This window comes from Meles meles, chromosome 6 (assembly GCF_922984935.1).
Source record: "Meles meles chromosome 6, mMelMel3.1 paternal haplotype, whole genome shotgun sequence".
NCBI lineage: Eukaryota > Metazoa > Chordata > Mammalia > Carnivora > Mustelidae > Meles > Meles meles.
Window position 1 is genome coordinate 104,517,799 of NC_060071.1, and position 15,753 is coordinate 104,533,551.

At 44.1% G+C, this 15,753-nt stretch overlaps 1 protein-coding gene across 1 annotated transcript; it reads left to right on the plus strand.

Moving 5' to 3' along the window:
- Positions 1 to 5,396: 5,396 nt before the first annotated feature.
- On the plus strand, positions 5,397 to 15,245 carry PTGDR (prostaglandin D2 receptor). The gene is made up of 2 exons (XM_046009351.1): positions 5,397 to 7,048; positions 13,410 to 15,245. Exons 1-2 carry the CDS (start codon positions 6,212 to 6,214, stop codon positions 13,647 to 13,649), a joined length of 1,077 nt encoding a protein of 358 aa, XP_045865307.1. The 5' UTR covers positions 5,397 to 6,211; the 3' UTR covers positions 13,650 to 15,245.
- Positions 15,246 to 15,753: the final 508 nt, after the last annotated feature.

Below are 15,753 nucleotides of genomic sequence, written 5' to 3' on the forward strand. Positions count from 1 at the left end.
AACCTGAGGGTTTTGAAGGGGCGGGGGGTGGGAGGTTGGGGAACCAGGTGGAGGGTAATAGAGAGGGCACGTATTGCCTGGAGCACTGGGTGTGGTGCAAAAACAATGAGTACTGTTACGCTGAAAATAAATAAATTTTAAAAAATAATAATTTATCCTTAAACTTGGAAGTTTCCAATTCTTCTAGTTGTTTGTTCTCAAGGTTTTCCTACTAAGAATGTGTGTTATTTTAAATAATTCACCTTCCACCAGAAAAACTACTGATTTCAAAAGTCAATCACAACTGAAACAGTTTTGAGAAATGAAACAGTTTTGAGACCCAGACTTGTATCTGCATGCAATTTATTTTTATTTGAGCTGATTTTCTGCCTGGTAGTTGAATATCTTAGCTTTTTATCATCAGAGATCAAAATTGTTCAAGACTCAAGAATAAGCCTTATCAGGACAAAGAAAAATAGAAGGTAGCATGCTTATTCATTCATGTAGTAAACATTTACTAAGAGCCTACTGGGTGCTAGTGGTGTGTGCTGGGACATGGGGGTGGGAGGACAAGGTTGAACAAGACGTGACCCCTGCCCTTGAGAGAATCACACCTCAACGTGCAAACACACAACACAATATAGTAAATGCTTTGGGACATTTGAGGGAGCCCAAGAGAATGGGTCACTTAGGTTCAGGGATGAGGCTGAGGAACTTCTGGGAAGAAACGGAAGAACATCGTTGAGTGAACAGAGAGATGAAATAAAAATTCAAGACTATGCTAAGGAAAGCTAGATCGAAAATGGTATGAATTTAAAAACAGTGTTGAATGCTATCGCCTAGTCAAGGACCTGTCTTGCCAAAGGTCAAGATAGGAAGGCTCCTCTAAACCCAAGATAGTATAGGCGAAGTGTAAGAGCCGCTGCCCATGGGTCTCAGCTGAGATGCCCACCAACACTGTCCTGGTAGTGGTCACTGTGATGTGCCATACAGAACACCTCCCAAACAGAAGGACTTATTCCTCCAGAAGCTGATACGTAGCCCTTAGCTGTCAGCCTCCTACAAATACGGCTTTGTCTCAAGATCCTGGCTGCACCCAATGCCACGTGCCCTTCCCTTGGGCCCCAGTGCTTGGCCCATCCAAGGGTGTAAAGGCCCTTATCTCCAACTCAGGATAACCTGGGGCCCCTTTCAGCTTCTTAGTTTCTGGTGGGTTTGGGTAAGACATTTCATTGAAACTGTATCACAGAACGACTTATCTCTCCATCCAATCCTGCTTCTGTTTCTTCCCTTTCACAGGTGTCAATCCAAAAGCCCTCCTTAGTAACTATTCTACATGCTAATCTCCACGTCAGGGTCTGCTTCATAGCGAATCGGCCACACTTCCATCAACATCCCTTAGAATCACAAGCAAAGTACCAGAAAACCTCAGGATCCAGTGAACTGTCACAACCTATAATTGAGTTTAGAAATGTATTACTCCACCATTTATTTACGCATAGGTCATCGCCCAAATTTTCAAAAATTCATGCTGATCTTCGGGTTTAAGCTACAGCCAAGCTAAAACTGAGAGTATGTTTTCTCTAAGCTCTGAACATACAGAGATTTGGATTCGGATCTACACGTGGACACAAAAGGTCAACCGAGGTTGGCCAAGGTACTTCCACTCCCCAGAATCTCTGAAGGATCTAATCTCTCGCTTTGGCAACAAAAGACGTCAAAATGGAATTTCTTGCTGGACGACAGTTTGGGGGACCCTATAAAAGCTGAAATCAGAATCAGACAAAATGAAGACTTGACTACACTACCTGCAAATTTTAGCAAACAGATGCTGAAATGATATTTGTGCTGACGTAGTCACAAGATATTATGCGGCCAGTCGGAAATGCTGTCTGACCCCGCTGGTAGCTCTGCCTCCCAACTTCTGGGCACACACAGGGAATCACAGAGTTCTTTCTTTTTCTCTCACTGTCTTATCTTCTCTGCTCCTCTTTTTCTCCAAAGCAGAGGCTTAAGGAATCCAAAAGACCCAGATGCCATTCTATGCTCATCACTTATTAGTTATGTGAGCTTGAAGAAGTTATTACCCTGAGACTCATTTTCCTCACCTGAAAAAAGGGAGATAAAATACTTCTTTGGTGCAGTTGGCAGGAATGAAACCTTAACCCTACTGGCGGAGCCACGCAAAGCTGGTCATAGCATCACACTTCCCAGGACCATGAACTAGTAGTGGTTCTTGCCTTTGCTGTGCAGCGGAACCAACTGGGGACGTTCAAAAATACTGAAGCCAGGAAAGCATCCCCAGAGAGTCTGATCTAATTGGTTGGGGATATTGAAGCATCAAAAATGTTTAAACTCTCAGGGCGCCTGGTTGGCTCTGTGGGTTAAAGCGGCTCAGGTCATGATCCCAGGGTCCTGGGATCAAGTCCCGCATCAGGCTCTCTGCTCAGCAGGGAGCCTGCTTCCCCCTCTCTCTCTTCCTGCCTCTGCCTACTTGTGATCTCTGTCTGTCAAATAAATCAATAAAATCTTAAAAAAAAAAAAAAGTTTAAATTCTCTTCAGGTGATTCTACAGTGCAGCCAAAGTTGAAAACTACTGTTCTATGCAGAAACTTTCACTTAGGCCATGTAACTACCCCACGGGTTTAATACAATTATCAATCCTCCCCTCTTTTTTACAAACAAGAAAACTGATGTTTAAAAAGATTGAAGATTGTTCAAGCATGCGAAAGTATTTAGGGGCAAAGCTGAGAGTTGAATTCACACAGTATGACTCCAAAAACCTTATCCATCATCAGCCTATTGCTGTGCTCCATCCTACCTACGGAATGTGAAGAACCTTCTTCAGCATGGCTTTGAGCATGCAGAAGATACTCCAAAATTAGTAGCTAATTTGTTCTTTTCTTTTTAACTTTCGTCTTCTCCATTCTCTGCTTTCACAATCCACAACCTGAAATATTGTTTGCAGTTCATTAGGACTGAGGGATGGATAAGATTGAGAAGCAGAGTCAAGAAGGATCTAGGGAAAACTATTCTTTTTCCTTCTCCTCCTCTTCCTAAAACCAGGCCATGAGCATACACTTGCTTTCTGTTTAAATTCTTTTGAGCTACCTATTGCAGATACTATGTTGGAAATAACAGAAACCCAAAAAGAAATTTTTCTACCATCCCTTCTCAAGTTTAAGTCAATGTTTCCTTTGCCTACGTCAACTTCTAGGTCTTTTTCAATTACAAAGTCATAATTATATATTCAGATTTGTCCATTCACATTATGCCATGTATATTTTTCCAGATTGTTTTAAAAGCCAATTAAGCTGCCTAGTACACCTCTACAAATAATGAAGATAATTTACTGTATAACTGGGCCCAAGATATTTTCATTAAAAGTTTTCTTCTTACTGGAAAAAAAAAAGTTTAGCTTTATTACTCTGAAAACTGATATATAAATTTGTTTTTTTTTTTTTAAGATTTTATTTATTTATTTGACAGAGAGCAATCACAAGAAAGGCAGGCAGAGAGAGAGGAAGGGAAGCAGGCTCCCCGCTGAGCAGAGAGCCTGATGTGGGACTCGATCCCAGGACCCTGAGATCATGACCTGAGCTGAAGGCAGCGGCTTAAACCACTGAGCCACCCAGGCGCCCCTGATATATAAATTTGTAACCATGTAAAAGTCACAGGACATGACATCTGCCTTCCTTTATTTGCTGTGCCCTGCTCAGTGTCCACATCCCTCACTGTGATGCCTGGCACCAAAGAGCGAGCACAAAAAATGCATGATGCGTGAACAAATTACACTTTTCTTGCCTGACCAGTAAATTTGTAAAATCAGAATTCTTAGGAGACCCTGAAGTTAAGCCTGAGAACTGAGTAGGGTTAATAAGAGTGAAGTGGGCAGGAAAACAGCCGGAAACCCCATGGTAAAGGCCAGCTATGTTAGCCAGGAGGAAACATGTGGTTTCCTGAATTATACCCATGCAAGGCCATCAACCTTTGAAGCATGACATATATAAACATTATCAAGGATCACAGCTCTCCCTTCAGTCGCTCTTTGGAGTTGTTTCTAGGAAGTTGCTTACATTTATGGGCTCCCCTCTCCCTGTGCACTAATCTTGTACAGAGGTGAAGGCAGCTGTAACAGAACAACAAGGCTGCAAAGAAGTGGAGTAGATATGCTTCAGAGAACACCACTGGACAACATCCTTAGAGGAGGTTTCCTAAGCTGGAGTCCATTGGGCCTCCTCTGGGCATCACAGTGGGACTTCAGGAAACCAGGAACACACTATAATTAGTGTGAAATGAGTGTGTGTGCTTATATGCATGTGTGTCTGTCTGTCTGGAAAGGAGACCCCAGATGTCATTAGATTTTGTGTCTTTTGTTTTTAAAGTCTGCTCCTTCTTCCACTTCATCAACTCTAGTGGTGGTCTTCTAAACCCATCATCTTCATTAAGAGCTGGAGGTGGGGATGAGTAGAAGAAGGTAGAAGATGAGGGAACTTACCCCACGGAAGGCTTTCTATTAACTGAATCAATAGATGTGAAAAGATTTGAAAGTGACTAGCATGTATAAGGGCCTATAATGTTCATGGATGTTATTATTGTTGCTATTATTACTCTATGCCAAACACATTGGGTTTCTGCAACTTCACAACAACTCTAGGAGATCAGCATAAATCCTATATCCTATTTCCAAGGAGATTTACTTAGAGAGATTGAGTAAACTAACCCAGGGCCACAGCTATCCAATTCCAAAGCTTGGACGCTCATCTCTACCCCATGGCCTGAATTTCCAGCCAAGCTTTCAGCCTGGAGGCAGCTTCTCTGGCTTTCACATCGAAGGTCAAGAGTCCTGCTCCCTCCCCCTGAATCTATCCATCAAAACAGGCACTGATCGGAAGAATGAGGTTCTTGAAACCAAGCATAATCTACTTGTTTGTGTAATATGGTCCCAGTAATCCCACTCAAATTCCACACTCAAAGCCAGTTGCTCTCCCACCTTATCACGGGTTAAAGAAAGAAATCACACTTATCAGCATGAATACCTTTGCCTCTATGATGCAAGAGAACAAATGCTTTCCAGTAGTCACAAAACAGAGTGGGAAAGCTCTAAATCAAGTCTACTGTTTTCTGGCTTCAAAATCCATGCTAAAAACTGCAGTTAAATTTCTGCTACTAAAACAGACTTCCTAAAACAGGTGAGAATCCTGGCAACTGCATTGTACCGAGCACTTCCTAAGTATCCGCACTTTACCAATGATATCCCTACGCCTCAGAAAAGCCAAGCAGGCTGGCTACAGGTTACTTCTTGAGAAGTTAAGCAAATCCCTCAGGGTCACAAAAGCAGTCAGTGCAGGCAGAAGCAGGACTCGAACCCAGGTCTATATGATAAACAGCGTTAGTGCTCTTAACTATGCTCCTCCAACCATCTACACACAACCACTGCGATTCATGGAACCCAAGGCTGGCGTCTCTTGGTTTTTCCTGGAGCCACTTCCCTGAAATCTAGCCAACCTCTCCAGAAGAGAAGGCATGGAAGCAGGACCGATGAATTCTACAAATACAAGATCCGGATTCCAGGTCCACTTCCGCAGCTTACTGGCTCTGCAACTTTGGGCAAAGAGAACTTAACCACCGAGGTCTCACTTTCCTCACTTAATACAGTAAAGATCATTGCTCAGCTCGCAGGGACCTGGAAGGCGGTGGGCGCTCAGGCTTAAGTATTATGCAAATGTGGGTTACCTTTACTCCTCCTTACCACCACGAATTCAAAAGCCCGTGGTTTTTCTCAGCCTCCCCTCCGCGCGCCTCTCCCAAGAGTTCCGCAGCCACTTCCTCCTCACGCCTTTCTCCCCTCCACTCTTGCCTCGTAGGGAGGATCGGACTTGGGTGCCCAAACTCTGGCGACGTTTCTTTCCTTCCGACTCTGGGCACGAGAGGTTGAGTCTCCTCGGGGCCGGCGCGTCAGCGTGGAGATCTTTGCGCGGCTGCCGCGGGATCCACGATGTCAGTGCGCGGTGCGCACGCGGGCGCGTGGCCCGCCCCGAGAGGCGGGGTGTGATCGGAGGGTTTAGATAGGAGGCGCCGACCGTGAGGAACACCCCAGCGTCCGTGGAGCTGCCTCTGCGGCGCAGCCTCCTGTCCGGAGCCGCGCGCGGAGCCGCCGGGGGTTCCCACACGCAGACGCCGGGGCCTTGGCCCTCCAGCAGCCTCGCTCCTGCCCGCCGCGAGGCCCGCCATGCGGCCGCCGCTCTACCGCTGTCACAACGCCACCTCGGTGGAGAAGGGCAACTCGGCAACAATGGGCGGGGTGCTCTTCAGCGCGGGCCTCCTGGGCAACCTGCTGGCCCTCGGGCTGCTGGCGCGCTCGGGGCTGGGGTCGTGCCCACCGCGCCCGCCGCCCTCGGTCTTCTACGTGCTGGTGTGCGGCCTGACGATCACAGACTTGCTGGGCAAATCCCTCGTGAGCCCCTTCGTGCTAGCCGCCTACGCGCAGAACCGGAGCCTGTGGGGACTGGCGCCCGCGTCGGGCAGCTCCCTGTGCCAAGCCTACGCCTTCTTCATGTCCTTCTTTGGGCTTGCCTCGACGCTTCAGCTCCTGGCCATGGCCCTGGAGTGCTGGCTGTCCTTGGGGCACCCCTTTTTCTACCGACGGCACATCACCCTGCGCCGTGGCGCGCTCGTGGTGCCGGTCGTGGGCGCTTTCTGTCTGGCTTTCTGCGCGCTGCCCTTCGTGGGCTTCGGGAAGTTCGTGCAGTACTGTCCCGGCACCTGGTGCTTCATCCAGATGGTGCACGAGGAGCGCTCGTTGTCGGTGCTGGGCTACTCGGTGCTCTACGCCAGCCTCATGGCGCTGCTGGTCCTCGCCATCGTGCTGTGCAACTTGAGCGCCATGCGCAACCTCTACGAGATGCACCGGCGGCTGCGGCGGCGCCCGCGCTGCGGCACTCGGGACCGCGCCGAGCCGGGGCCCTACGACCGGGAGGCGGCCGCGCAGCCTCTGGAGGAGCTGGACCACCTGCTGCTGCTGGCCCTCATGACCGTGCTCTTCACTATGTGCTCCCTGCCTTTAATAGTGAGTCCCTTCGCGCCGACGCGGCCGGGCGGGAGGGAAGGGTGGAGCGTGTTGGACGCCGCGCAGGAGGAGCTGCGCCCTCGGCCGCGACGGTTTGTAGTGGCGCTCCCCAGATCCGGTTCCCTCCACAGCCCCGACGACACAGAACCGAATTTGTTGAGCCCGAACAGGGAAGGGGAAGACCGAGTCTGCTGGTGTCTTCCTAGCCCCGCAAAACTTCTCCGGTTAGCAGCACCCCCTCCTCTCTTCTAACCTTTGGGAAGATCTCGGGGTCTTTTTTGCGCCTCAGAATTTGGTTCCTCCTTGGCAGTAGGAGTCCTTTCTTTCCCCGTGGCTAGGTAATGTTTTATTTCTTAGACCCGCCCATGATTTTAATGGCATCAGATATGGGCTAAGGTACTTGGTAGTTTTCCCCCAGGTATCGACGTGGAAAGAGAGTAAGAGAAGGTGTGATCATGCCAGGGTGATTCGCACAGGTGACGACTAAAGATAGATTTAAGATTTAGTTTTAAACACTCTTACGGAAACTTTGAGGAGTGGCGGCTGCTGTTCCTGGTGCTGCCGCCGCGGAGAATGATGGCAATACGGGCGGAGAGGCTGTTTGGACAGGCAGGTGTGTAGGTACGGTTCAGCCAGGGGTTTCGTTTTGATAACCTGCCTTGACAGGTCTTGTGTCTGTCTCGTCTAGCGAGGTGACATGAAAGTCATTATCTCGGGTTTCAGTTTACAAACGGGGGTGGTGGTGGAGATTGAATTACTGAGGCGTTTTGAAGGCATCTCCTGCTGGGGTCCCGGCCAAGACTTCAGGCAGCCGCTGATGCTGAGTCTTTTTGAGGGTTGCTCCTTTCCCCAGCCCCAGTGTACTTGTTCAGTATGAACAACATTTAAATAAATTCATTGCCAGTTCAGCGCCTTTGAACGCTGAGACTTCTGTGAATAGAAATGTTAAGTTTCTTATGGCAATGTAGCAATTTTGGATGTCAATTTCAAGGTTGGATAAAGGTGAAATACAAACATTTTCCTTATACGAAGCCCTTGATATGTGGGAGAAGAGTTGTTTGTAGCATCATCATGCAGGGTTAAGATCAGAATTACCAAAAATGTACAAATCTATATTTCTATGTATAGAAAAGATACTGACGTAGATATTTAGCAGTGGTTCTCAAACTTTAGCTTGCTGGGAATCACCAGCCAGGCTGGTTGGGCCCCACCCTCTAGAGTTTCTGATTCAGGTATTTTTGAAGGATTTTTAAAAAATGATTTTATTTATTTATTTGACACAGAAAGAGAGATCACAGGTAGGCAGAGCAGCACGCAGAGAGAGAGGGGGAAGCAGGCTCCCTGCTGAGCAGAGAGCCTGGATGTGGATGTGGGGCTTGATCCCAGGACCCTGAGACCATGACCTGACCCAAAGGCAGAAGCTTAACCCACTTGAGCCACCCAGGTGCCCCAGGATTCTTATTTTTAACAAGTTCCCAGGTGAGGTGAAAAGCAGCTGGTCCAGGGATCTTATCTTGGCAAACTGCAGCCCACAGTCCAAATTCATCCTACTGCTGTTTTTGTATAGTGAAAGAAATTAAGAATAGTTTTGGCAAATGAATCAATTTTGCAATCAATTTGATGATAGTGTACAGGAACAGGAACTCTAAGCCCCAATTAACTCAAATACTATTTCAAGAAAAAAAAAGGTTTTGGTTTTTCTTCATAGTAGATATGAATTACCCCCCAAAAGTACTTAATTAATTTTTTAAAGATTTTATATATTTATTTGCCAGAGAGAGTGTGAGCACAGGCAGCAGAATGGCAGGCAGAGGCTGAGGGAGATGTGAGATGTGGGACTCGATCCCAGGACGCTGGGATCATGACCCAAGCCAAAAGTAGCTGCTTAACCAGCTGAGCCGCGCAGGCGTCCCAAAAGTGCTTAATTATTATTACATTTTAAATTTCATCAATGAAAGTTGTGGAAATGTGTTTTCGCTCTTTTTCTAAAAGTACCTACCAAATATTCACCATTTGCCCTTCTTGGGCTCTTTACAGAGAATGTTTGCAGACCTCTGCTCTAAACTCATAGCCTTACTTACCTATGCTGTGAAAAAGCAGACAGTAGCCAAATGCATGGATATTATGTCCTCAGTTTGAATGCTTTAGTAATAATAATGCAGAAAAGAACATAATAGAGCATAATACAAGAGCATTGCATTTGGACATGTCTCTCAGGGGACTTGAATAACTAACTTATAGGGAATTGTGAAGATGGAAGGAAATAATGGATTTGAAAATGATTTTATAAAGAACTATAACATTCCAAAGATATGCAATGCAGATAGCATTCTTTACAGGAACTATAACTTTCTAGAAAAGATAATGGCTTTAACATAATACATGGGTTTGAATTAGCCTTTCTCCCTTATTAACTGTGACAGTGACTTATTTATCTTTTCTAACCTCAGTTTTATTTATTTTTTTAAAGATTTTATTTATTTATTTGACAGAGAGTGAGACAGCGAGAGAAGGAATACAAGCAGGGGGAGTGGGAGAAGGAGAAGCAGTCTCCTCGCTTAGGCTATATATGAAGGGAGAAAACAACCTTAAAAAGAAACCTTGCTCATAGCATGAATATTGTATTTCATTACACTAATGAAAAGTGTGTTGGGGTTTGATTTTTTAAATTAATTTTGCTATAATGCTGCATTAGAGCAAGATACTTCCCCAAATTGAATTTTCAAATTTCCACCTTGAAAACTTTCTCAGGAAGAAAATACAGAGAATATGGGATCAGCTTTAGAAGCTGTTTGCAGTACATTCTCTAATGCATAAAACATATTTTCATCAAAATTAATTTTACCTTAGAGACCTACAACGTATTGGAGGTTGGTAGGGGAGCGGGGACAGATGAGAGAGGGATCTAATGATAGATTGGACAAAATAGCTTGAGAAGTTGACAAGCCAGGAGAAGATAAGTATGAGCTTGTGTAATTGCATGTATCCAAATCCATGGAGTCAGAGACGTGATGGAGGACATCCTGCGTGTGGTGAGATGACTCATGTATGTATTTCATTCAGGTGGGCAAAAAGAATGGGTGGATGCTCCTTTGGAAGGAAACTGATAGAGGTATGTAAGGGATGGTGGGCAAGCCATGGGCCCAGGGAAAAGGGTTGAAACTGGATTTAAAGGGCTAGGGCAGAGGATGAGGTCTAGGGTGTTGTGATGGATGAACTGGGTGGAAGGGGCATTAGAATCCAGAGAGCTCTCCTCAGCAGGAATGTCCAGCTGCATGAGTCTCAAGCAAATTGACAACAGCAACATTTTTTTCATGGACTCTCAGATCCAGTAGAGGGAGCTCTTCTCACACCAATTCCCTGTGTAAATTGAACTACTTTAAACATGTAGGGTGTATATTCTGAGGTTATTCACTAATCTAGCCATCTTTTATAGGAGCAGTTTATAAAGTGTGTTCTAGAGGATAGTATTGAGTAACAGAGGTTTTTTGAAAGTCTAAATTATGTTCACGTTGATAACTTTTTCAGAATTAATAGAATATGTACTTAGATCACTGTCATAAATGAATTAATTTCTGTCACATTTTTAGTAAACTCTAAAAATAAAAATAAAATTAAAAACCCAGGTGTAGAACAATACACTTCTAATATAAATCAGGTGACTTGAAAGTACAGATAACCTAATTATATGCAATAGAATTGACATGGATATATAGTACATAGAAATAGAATGATTCTAGTTATGTAGATGTCATTTCATTACTCAGATCCCAACTAATCAAGTATTCTGAAATAGTTGGAATTGTTTTAGGCTGCCCTCCACTTTCAAGAGGAAGGAGAAAATGTAAAAACAAACTTATATGAAGTATTTGCTTTTTAAATCAGCTTTAGTGTAGAGCCTATTGTCAGTTAATCAAATTCAGCATGTAGCTGGTACCTACAACGTTCAAGACACTATAGTTCATTGTGGGGATGTAAAATAAATAAAATATCACATCTGCCCACCAAAGCTGAATACTGGGTGAGGGATGGAGTGATTGGGGCCATAAGAGAGTTTAGAGAAGAAAAGGAGTCACTACTAATTGATAAAATAGCAAATTTTGAGTTCTTATTATGTGCTGGAACCTGTTGTCAAGGTCTTACTCATACCATCTTATTCAGACTTCTAACAGTTACGAAAGTAAGATAGGTACAGTTTTCCCTATTGTGTAGATGAGGAAATGGAATAACTTGCCCAATTTCACACAGCGGGTGAGAGGATTTCATCCAACCCCATAGTCATACTCTAAAGTTAATGGGCTTAGCCACTACCTCAAAGAGGCTTTGAAGGGCATAGTATTTGAGACAGACCTTGAAAGGAGCTAGGATTCGCGCATATAAAATCCAAAAGATTTTAAAGTAAAATGTTCAGTTTCGACGTCTGTGAAATGGGGATAACAATCATCCTTACTTCAGAGAATTTTTGTAAGGGTGAAAAGAAGTTTTTTTTTTGTTTGTTTGTTTTTTGTTTTTAAAGATTTTATTTATTTATTTGACAGAGAGAGATCACAAGTGGGCAGAGAGAGAGAGGTGGACGCAGGCTCGCTGCCGAGCAGAGAGCCCAATGTGGGACTCGATCCCAGGACCCTGAGATCATGACCTGAGCCGAAGACAGAGGCTTAACCTACTGAGCCACCCAGGCACCAAAAAAGAAATTTTTAAAATAAAATGCTCAGAACTGTGCATGGATATAGTAAGCTCTACATGGGCACTAGCTATTATTATTAGTAATATAATCAATGATGATGGGAGAGGGCATTCAGATATGAATACATCTTTTTTTTTAAGATTTTATTTATTTGAGAGAGAGTGTGTGAACACAAATGGGGGGAAGTGCAAAGGGAAAGGGAAAGAGACAAGCAGACTCCCTGCTGATGGGGAATACAACACGGGGCTCGATCCTAGGACCCTGAGATCATGACCTGCACCCAAGTCAGAGGCTTAACCGACTGGGCCACCCAGGTACCCCATAAGTATATCTTCTTAATGGGAATTATATCTTCTTAATGGGAAGGAGATGGGAATATCGGAGCCTACTGAAATGCTCTATAAAAATGAGAGCACAAGGTAAGGAACAATTATGGGAAAACACATCTCATATTCCTTAACTGCCCCAAATGGGTCTGGTCTGGACAGTTATTCATATCCCCTTCCACAGATGTTGAGTTTACATATTTTCTGTCCCATTAGAGCCCATTTTGTCCCATTATGGATTTAGAATCTCAGTAAGCGTGGGGACTGGAATGGTTGGCCTCCAACAGAGTGGGAGGCAACTGTAGTATTAATTGAAGTGTTCGCCATTTTTGGCTCAATGGCAGGTAAAGGGAGAGGGCAGTTTGCAGGGCTCCAAGGAGGCCAGACACCTCAGGGAGGATCAAGACAATAGGCGCAGTCAGGCACAAGTAAGTGGGCTTATATTTCTCTGTGTGTGTGTATGTGTGTTCTAGTCTGAAAAGAGGGTGTCAACCACAGAAAGGTAACCATTATTCTAAGAATAAGTAATTCACAGGAGTCAAACAGGTCCTTTTATAAGTCTCCTCCAATCTTACTGGAGCATTTCCTGTCTCCTTATGTTGATTAAAAGTTTCTGTATCATTGTTGTCTCTGTAACACGTGACGTTCACAAGTAAGGCTTATTTCTGGGCTAATAAGAAGACAGGAAGCCGGCAGAGGAAAGAAAGGAGAACTGAAGAAAAGAGAACCTCTGTGTTTTGGGGAGTGTGCTGACCCTGTGTGTAAAAGATTCGGTAGACTGGGGCACCTGAGTCTGTAAAGTCTCTGCCTATGGCTCAGGTCATGGTCTGGAGATCCTGGGATCGAGCCCGACTTCGACTTCGGGGGTGGGGGTGGGGGGGTCCTTGCTCAGTGGGAGGCCTGCTTCTCCCTCTGCCTGCTGCTCTCCCTGCTTGTGTGTGCACGTGTGCACTCTCTCTCTCTCTGACAAATAAATAAATAAAATCTTAAAAAAAAAAATTCAGTGGACTGGATATGCCTTACCCCAGCTCTTCCTGTTTGTGGCGGGGACCTGGATACTCCAGGCCTGCAGCATCACAGCAGGTGGAACAGCCTCCAGGGCCTGAGACCAGGGCTCCCAGGAGTACCTCCCTTCTACTCCCCTTCAGCTCAGCCCTGCATCTGCTGGCCTTCTCACTCACCCCCATCACCGCAATAGATTTTGAGGCTAATACATCTACCCAAGATGAATCTTCCATACCAAGTTGCTATGTTCATACAAAATTAATGTTTTTAAAGTAAGGTTAAGTGCATTTATTTCTTCCATCAACCTTTCAATATCATAATGGAATGTTTTTCTTTAAAACAGTATCGTGCTTACTATGGAGCATTTAAAACTGTCCATGAGAAAGATGGAAACTCTGAAGAACTGGAAGACCTCCGAGCCTTGCGTTTTCTGTCTGTAATCTCCATTGTGGACCCTTGGATTTTCATAATTTTCAGAACACCAGTATTTCGGATGTTTTTTCACAAGATTTTCATAAGGCCTCTTATGTACAGAAATTGGCCCAGCAATTCCTGCCGAACTAATATGGAGTCCAGTCTGTGACACTGTTTTAACTACCCAGTCTCTGGTAAGCTGAGGAACATGTTACATTTTCTGTCAAAGTACCATGTTTAAAAAAAAAAAAAAAAAAACCTTAAAACTTATGTCCTATAACAAAACACCAAAATGTATTTTCAAAACTATATGATAACATCTTTAACAATGTGTGTTCACTTTCTATTCATGAGCCAGTCCAATAGATGTTTTCGAATTGTTAACAGCAACTACAATTTCACATATTGTAACCAGTGTTAAAAGTCTTAAAGTGATGATATTAATTGTTCCAATGTTTGTGCTTGGTGTCCCTAATTTTTTAGAGAGGTCTAGAGACCTCAGGGTCTTTATTCAAATCCCAACAGCAACACCACTGTTTACAATTATGTGATATGTGTTCTTAAAATTTCTTATCCTATTCATGTCTAGTGAAACCTGATTTGTTGATTCTGTATTATAATAGCCTGAATTACAGATGCTCCACAGAGAAGTGAGGTGGGGAATACAGCCAGGTCAGGGTTTGGAGAGACTTTCCCAGCCACCCTTTGGAGGCTCATGTAGGGAGGAGATCCATAAACAAGTAGACACAAGGCAGGGTGTGACTACGGCCCAGAGAAGAAAAATTAGTTTTTCTCTTTTGGAGTCTAGGTTCTTGGGTGTTAAGGTATCAAAATTTGGGAGTGGGTTACAAAATGTTCCAATTTCTGGAAACTTCATTTTGTAAGCTTATCATATTGACAGATTCTTTGCAGGAGGGATCTATGCTTCTTTGAAATACAGGGATGTATGACTTACCAGAGAATCATGTTTACTGCGTTTGGCTGTGTGAGGCAACAGGGTATTCAGCACAGAGTAAAGCCCACCCAGGACTCAGCCAACCTCTTTCGAGGGTAGGTGGTAACAACAACCTTAACGTCTACCTATTAACAGCCATATTCTGCTCTTTGTGGAAACCGTGAGATCATGCTGAGGTTCCTGAGAGCTGTGCTTTCAAACCTAGAGCAGGATGTGGCTCAAATGGAGCACAACCGAGCACTTTAATTGTACATTTACATGTTTACAAAGGTTTATGACACTACGGCCAAAAGGAAGAAGAGGGGAAAATACAGCTGCAGCTAATAAACCAAACAAGAAACTAAGCGTAGTTTGTAGGTAAGAACTTTCATCTTTGGTAAAAGGACATGTGGGGGATATTAGCTTTCAGCCACTCTGGGGTCCCTTTGTACCCCAACACACTCAGACTCTGAGCTGGAGAGCTGGTACATTTGAATAGTCCCAGGACCCCCTCTCAGCCATCCCTTCCAAAGACAAAAATATTTGCCTTATTTCCAGCTTAGCAGCAACCCCACTGAAAACCCCAGAGAGCAAACCTCTGGTTTGTCTCAGAAATATACTAACTTGGATATATGTGTGTGTGTGTGTGTTCATGTGTGGTATAGCAAAACTGTGAAATGGCCAAATCAGGAATATACAAGCTGTAATTTTAGAGTATCACATTTGTTTTCAAGTTTAACTTTCACTTGTGTATTTAATGTGTAAATATAATATGTGTTGTATTGTCAGAGGAAGCGCCTCTTTTTGTGTGTGTTTTCCTTTTGGAAGGCTAGCTATGGTAACTATCAAGCTATCAGATGAATCAATAAAAATAATTTTATAGTATCTTGCAGAGGAAGTTTCTTTAAATGAAAGAAACATGTTTAGCTTTCTTTTCTGAATAAACAGTTGCCAGTAGTATTCCATTCTCTAGTGGTTTAACAGTGTGAAATTTTAATGTGTCAACTTTTATATGCTCTTCTATTCACATTTCTATTACTCTAAACAAGTTTGCGTAGCTTTATCCAGGGAACTTAGTGATCTTTTTTTTTTCTTTTTAAGATTTTATTCATTTTATTTGTCAGAGAGAGAGAGCACAGACGGGGGAGCAGCAGGCAGAAGGAGAAGGAGGCTCCCCACCGAGCAGAGAGCCCAATGTGGGACTGGATCCCAGGACCACGGGATCATGACCTGAGCCAAAGACAGATGCTCAACGGATGAGCCACCCAGGCATCCCTTAGTGATCGTTTCTGATAAATACAAAATGTAGATTATGCCATCCTGATGAAATCCATGTGAA

Excerpts from the sequence above, each read along its gene's own strand:
- PTGDR (XM_046009351.1), top strand. The coding sequence starts at position 6,212 with ATGCGGCCGCCGCTCTACCGCTGTCACAACGCCACCTCGGTGGAGAAG. Across the intron at positions 7,049-13,409 it reads TGTGCTCCCTGCCTTTAATA|TATCGTGCTTACTATGGAGC; the intron begins GTGAGTCCCTTC and ends TCTTTAAAACAG.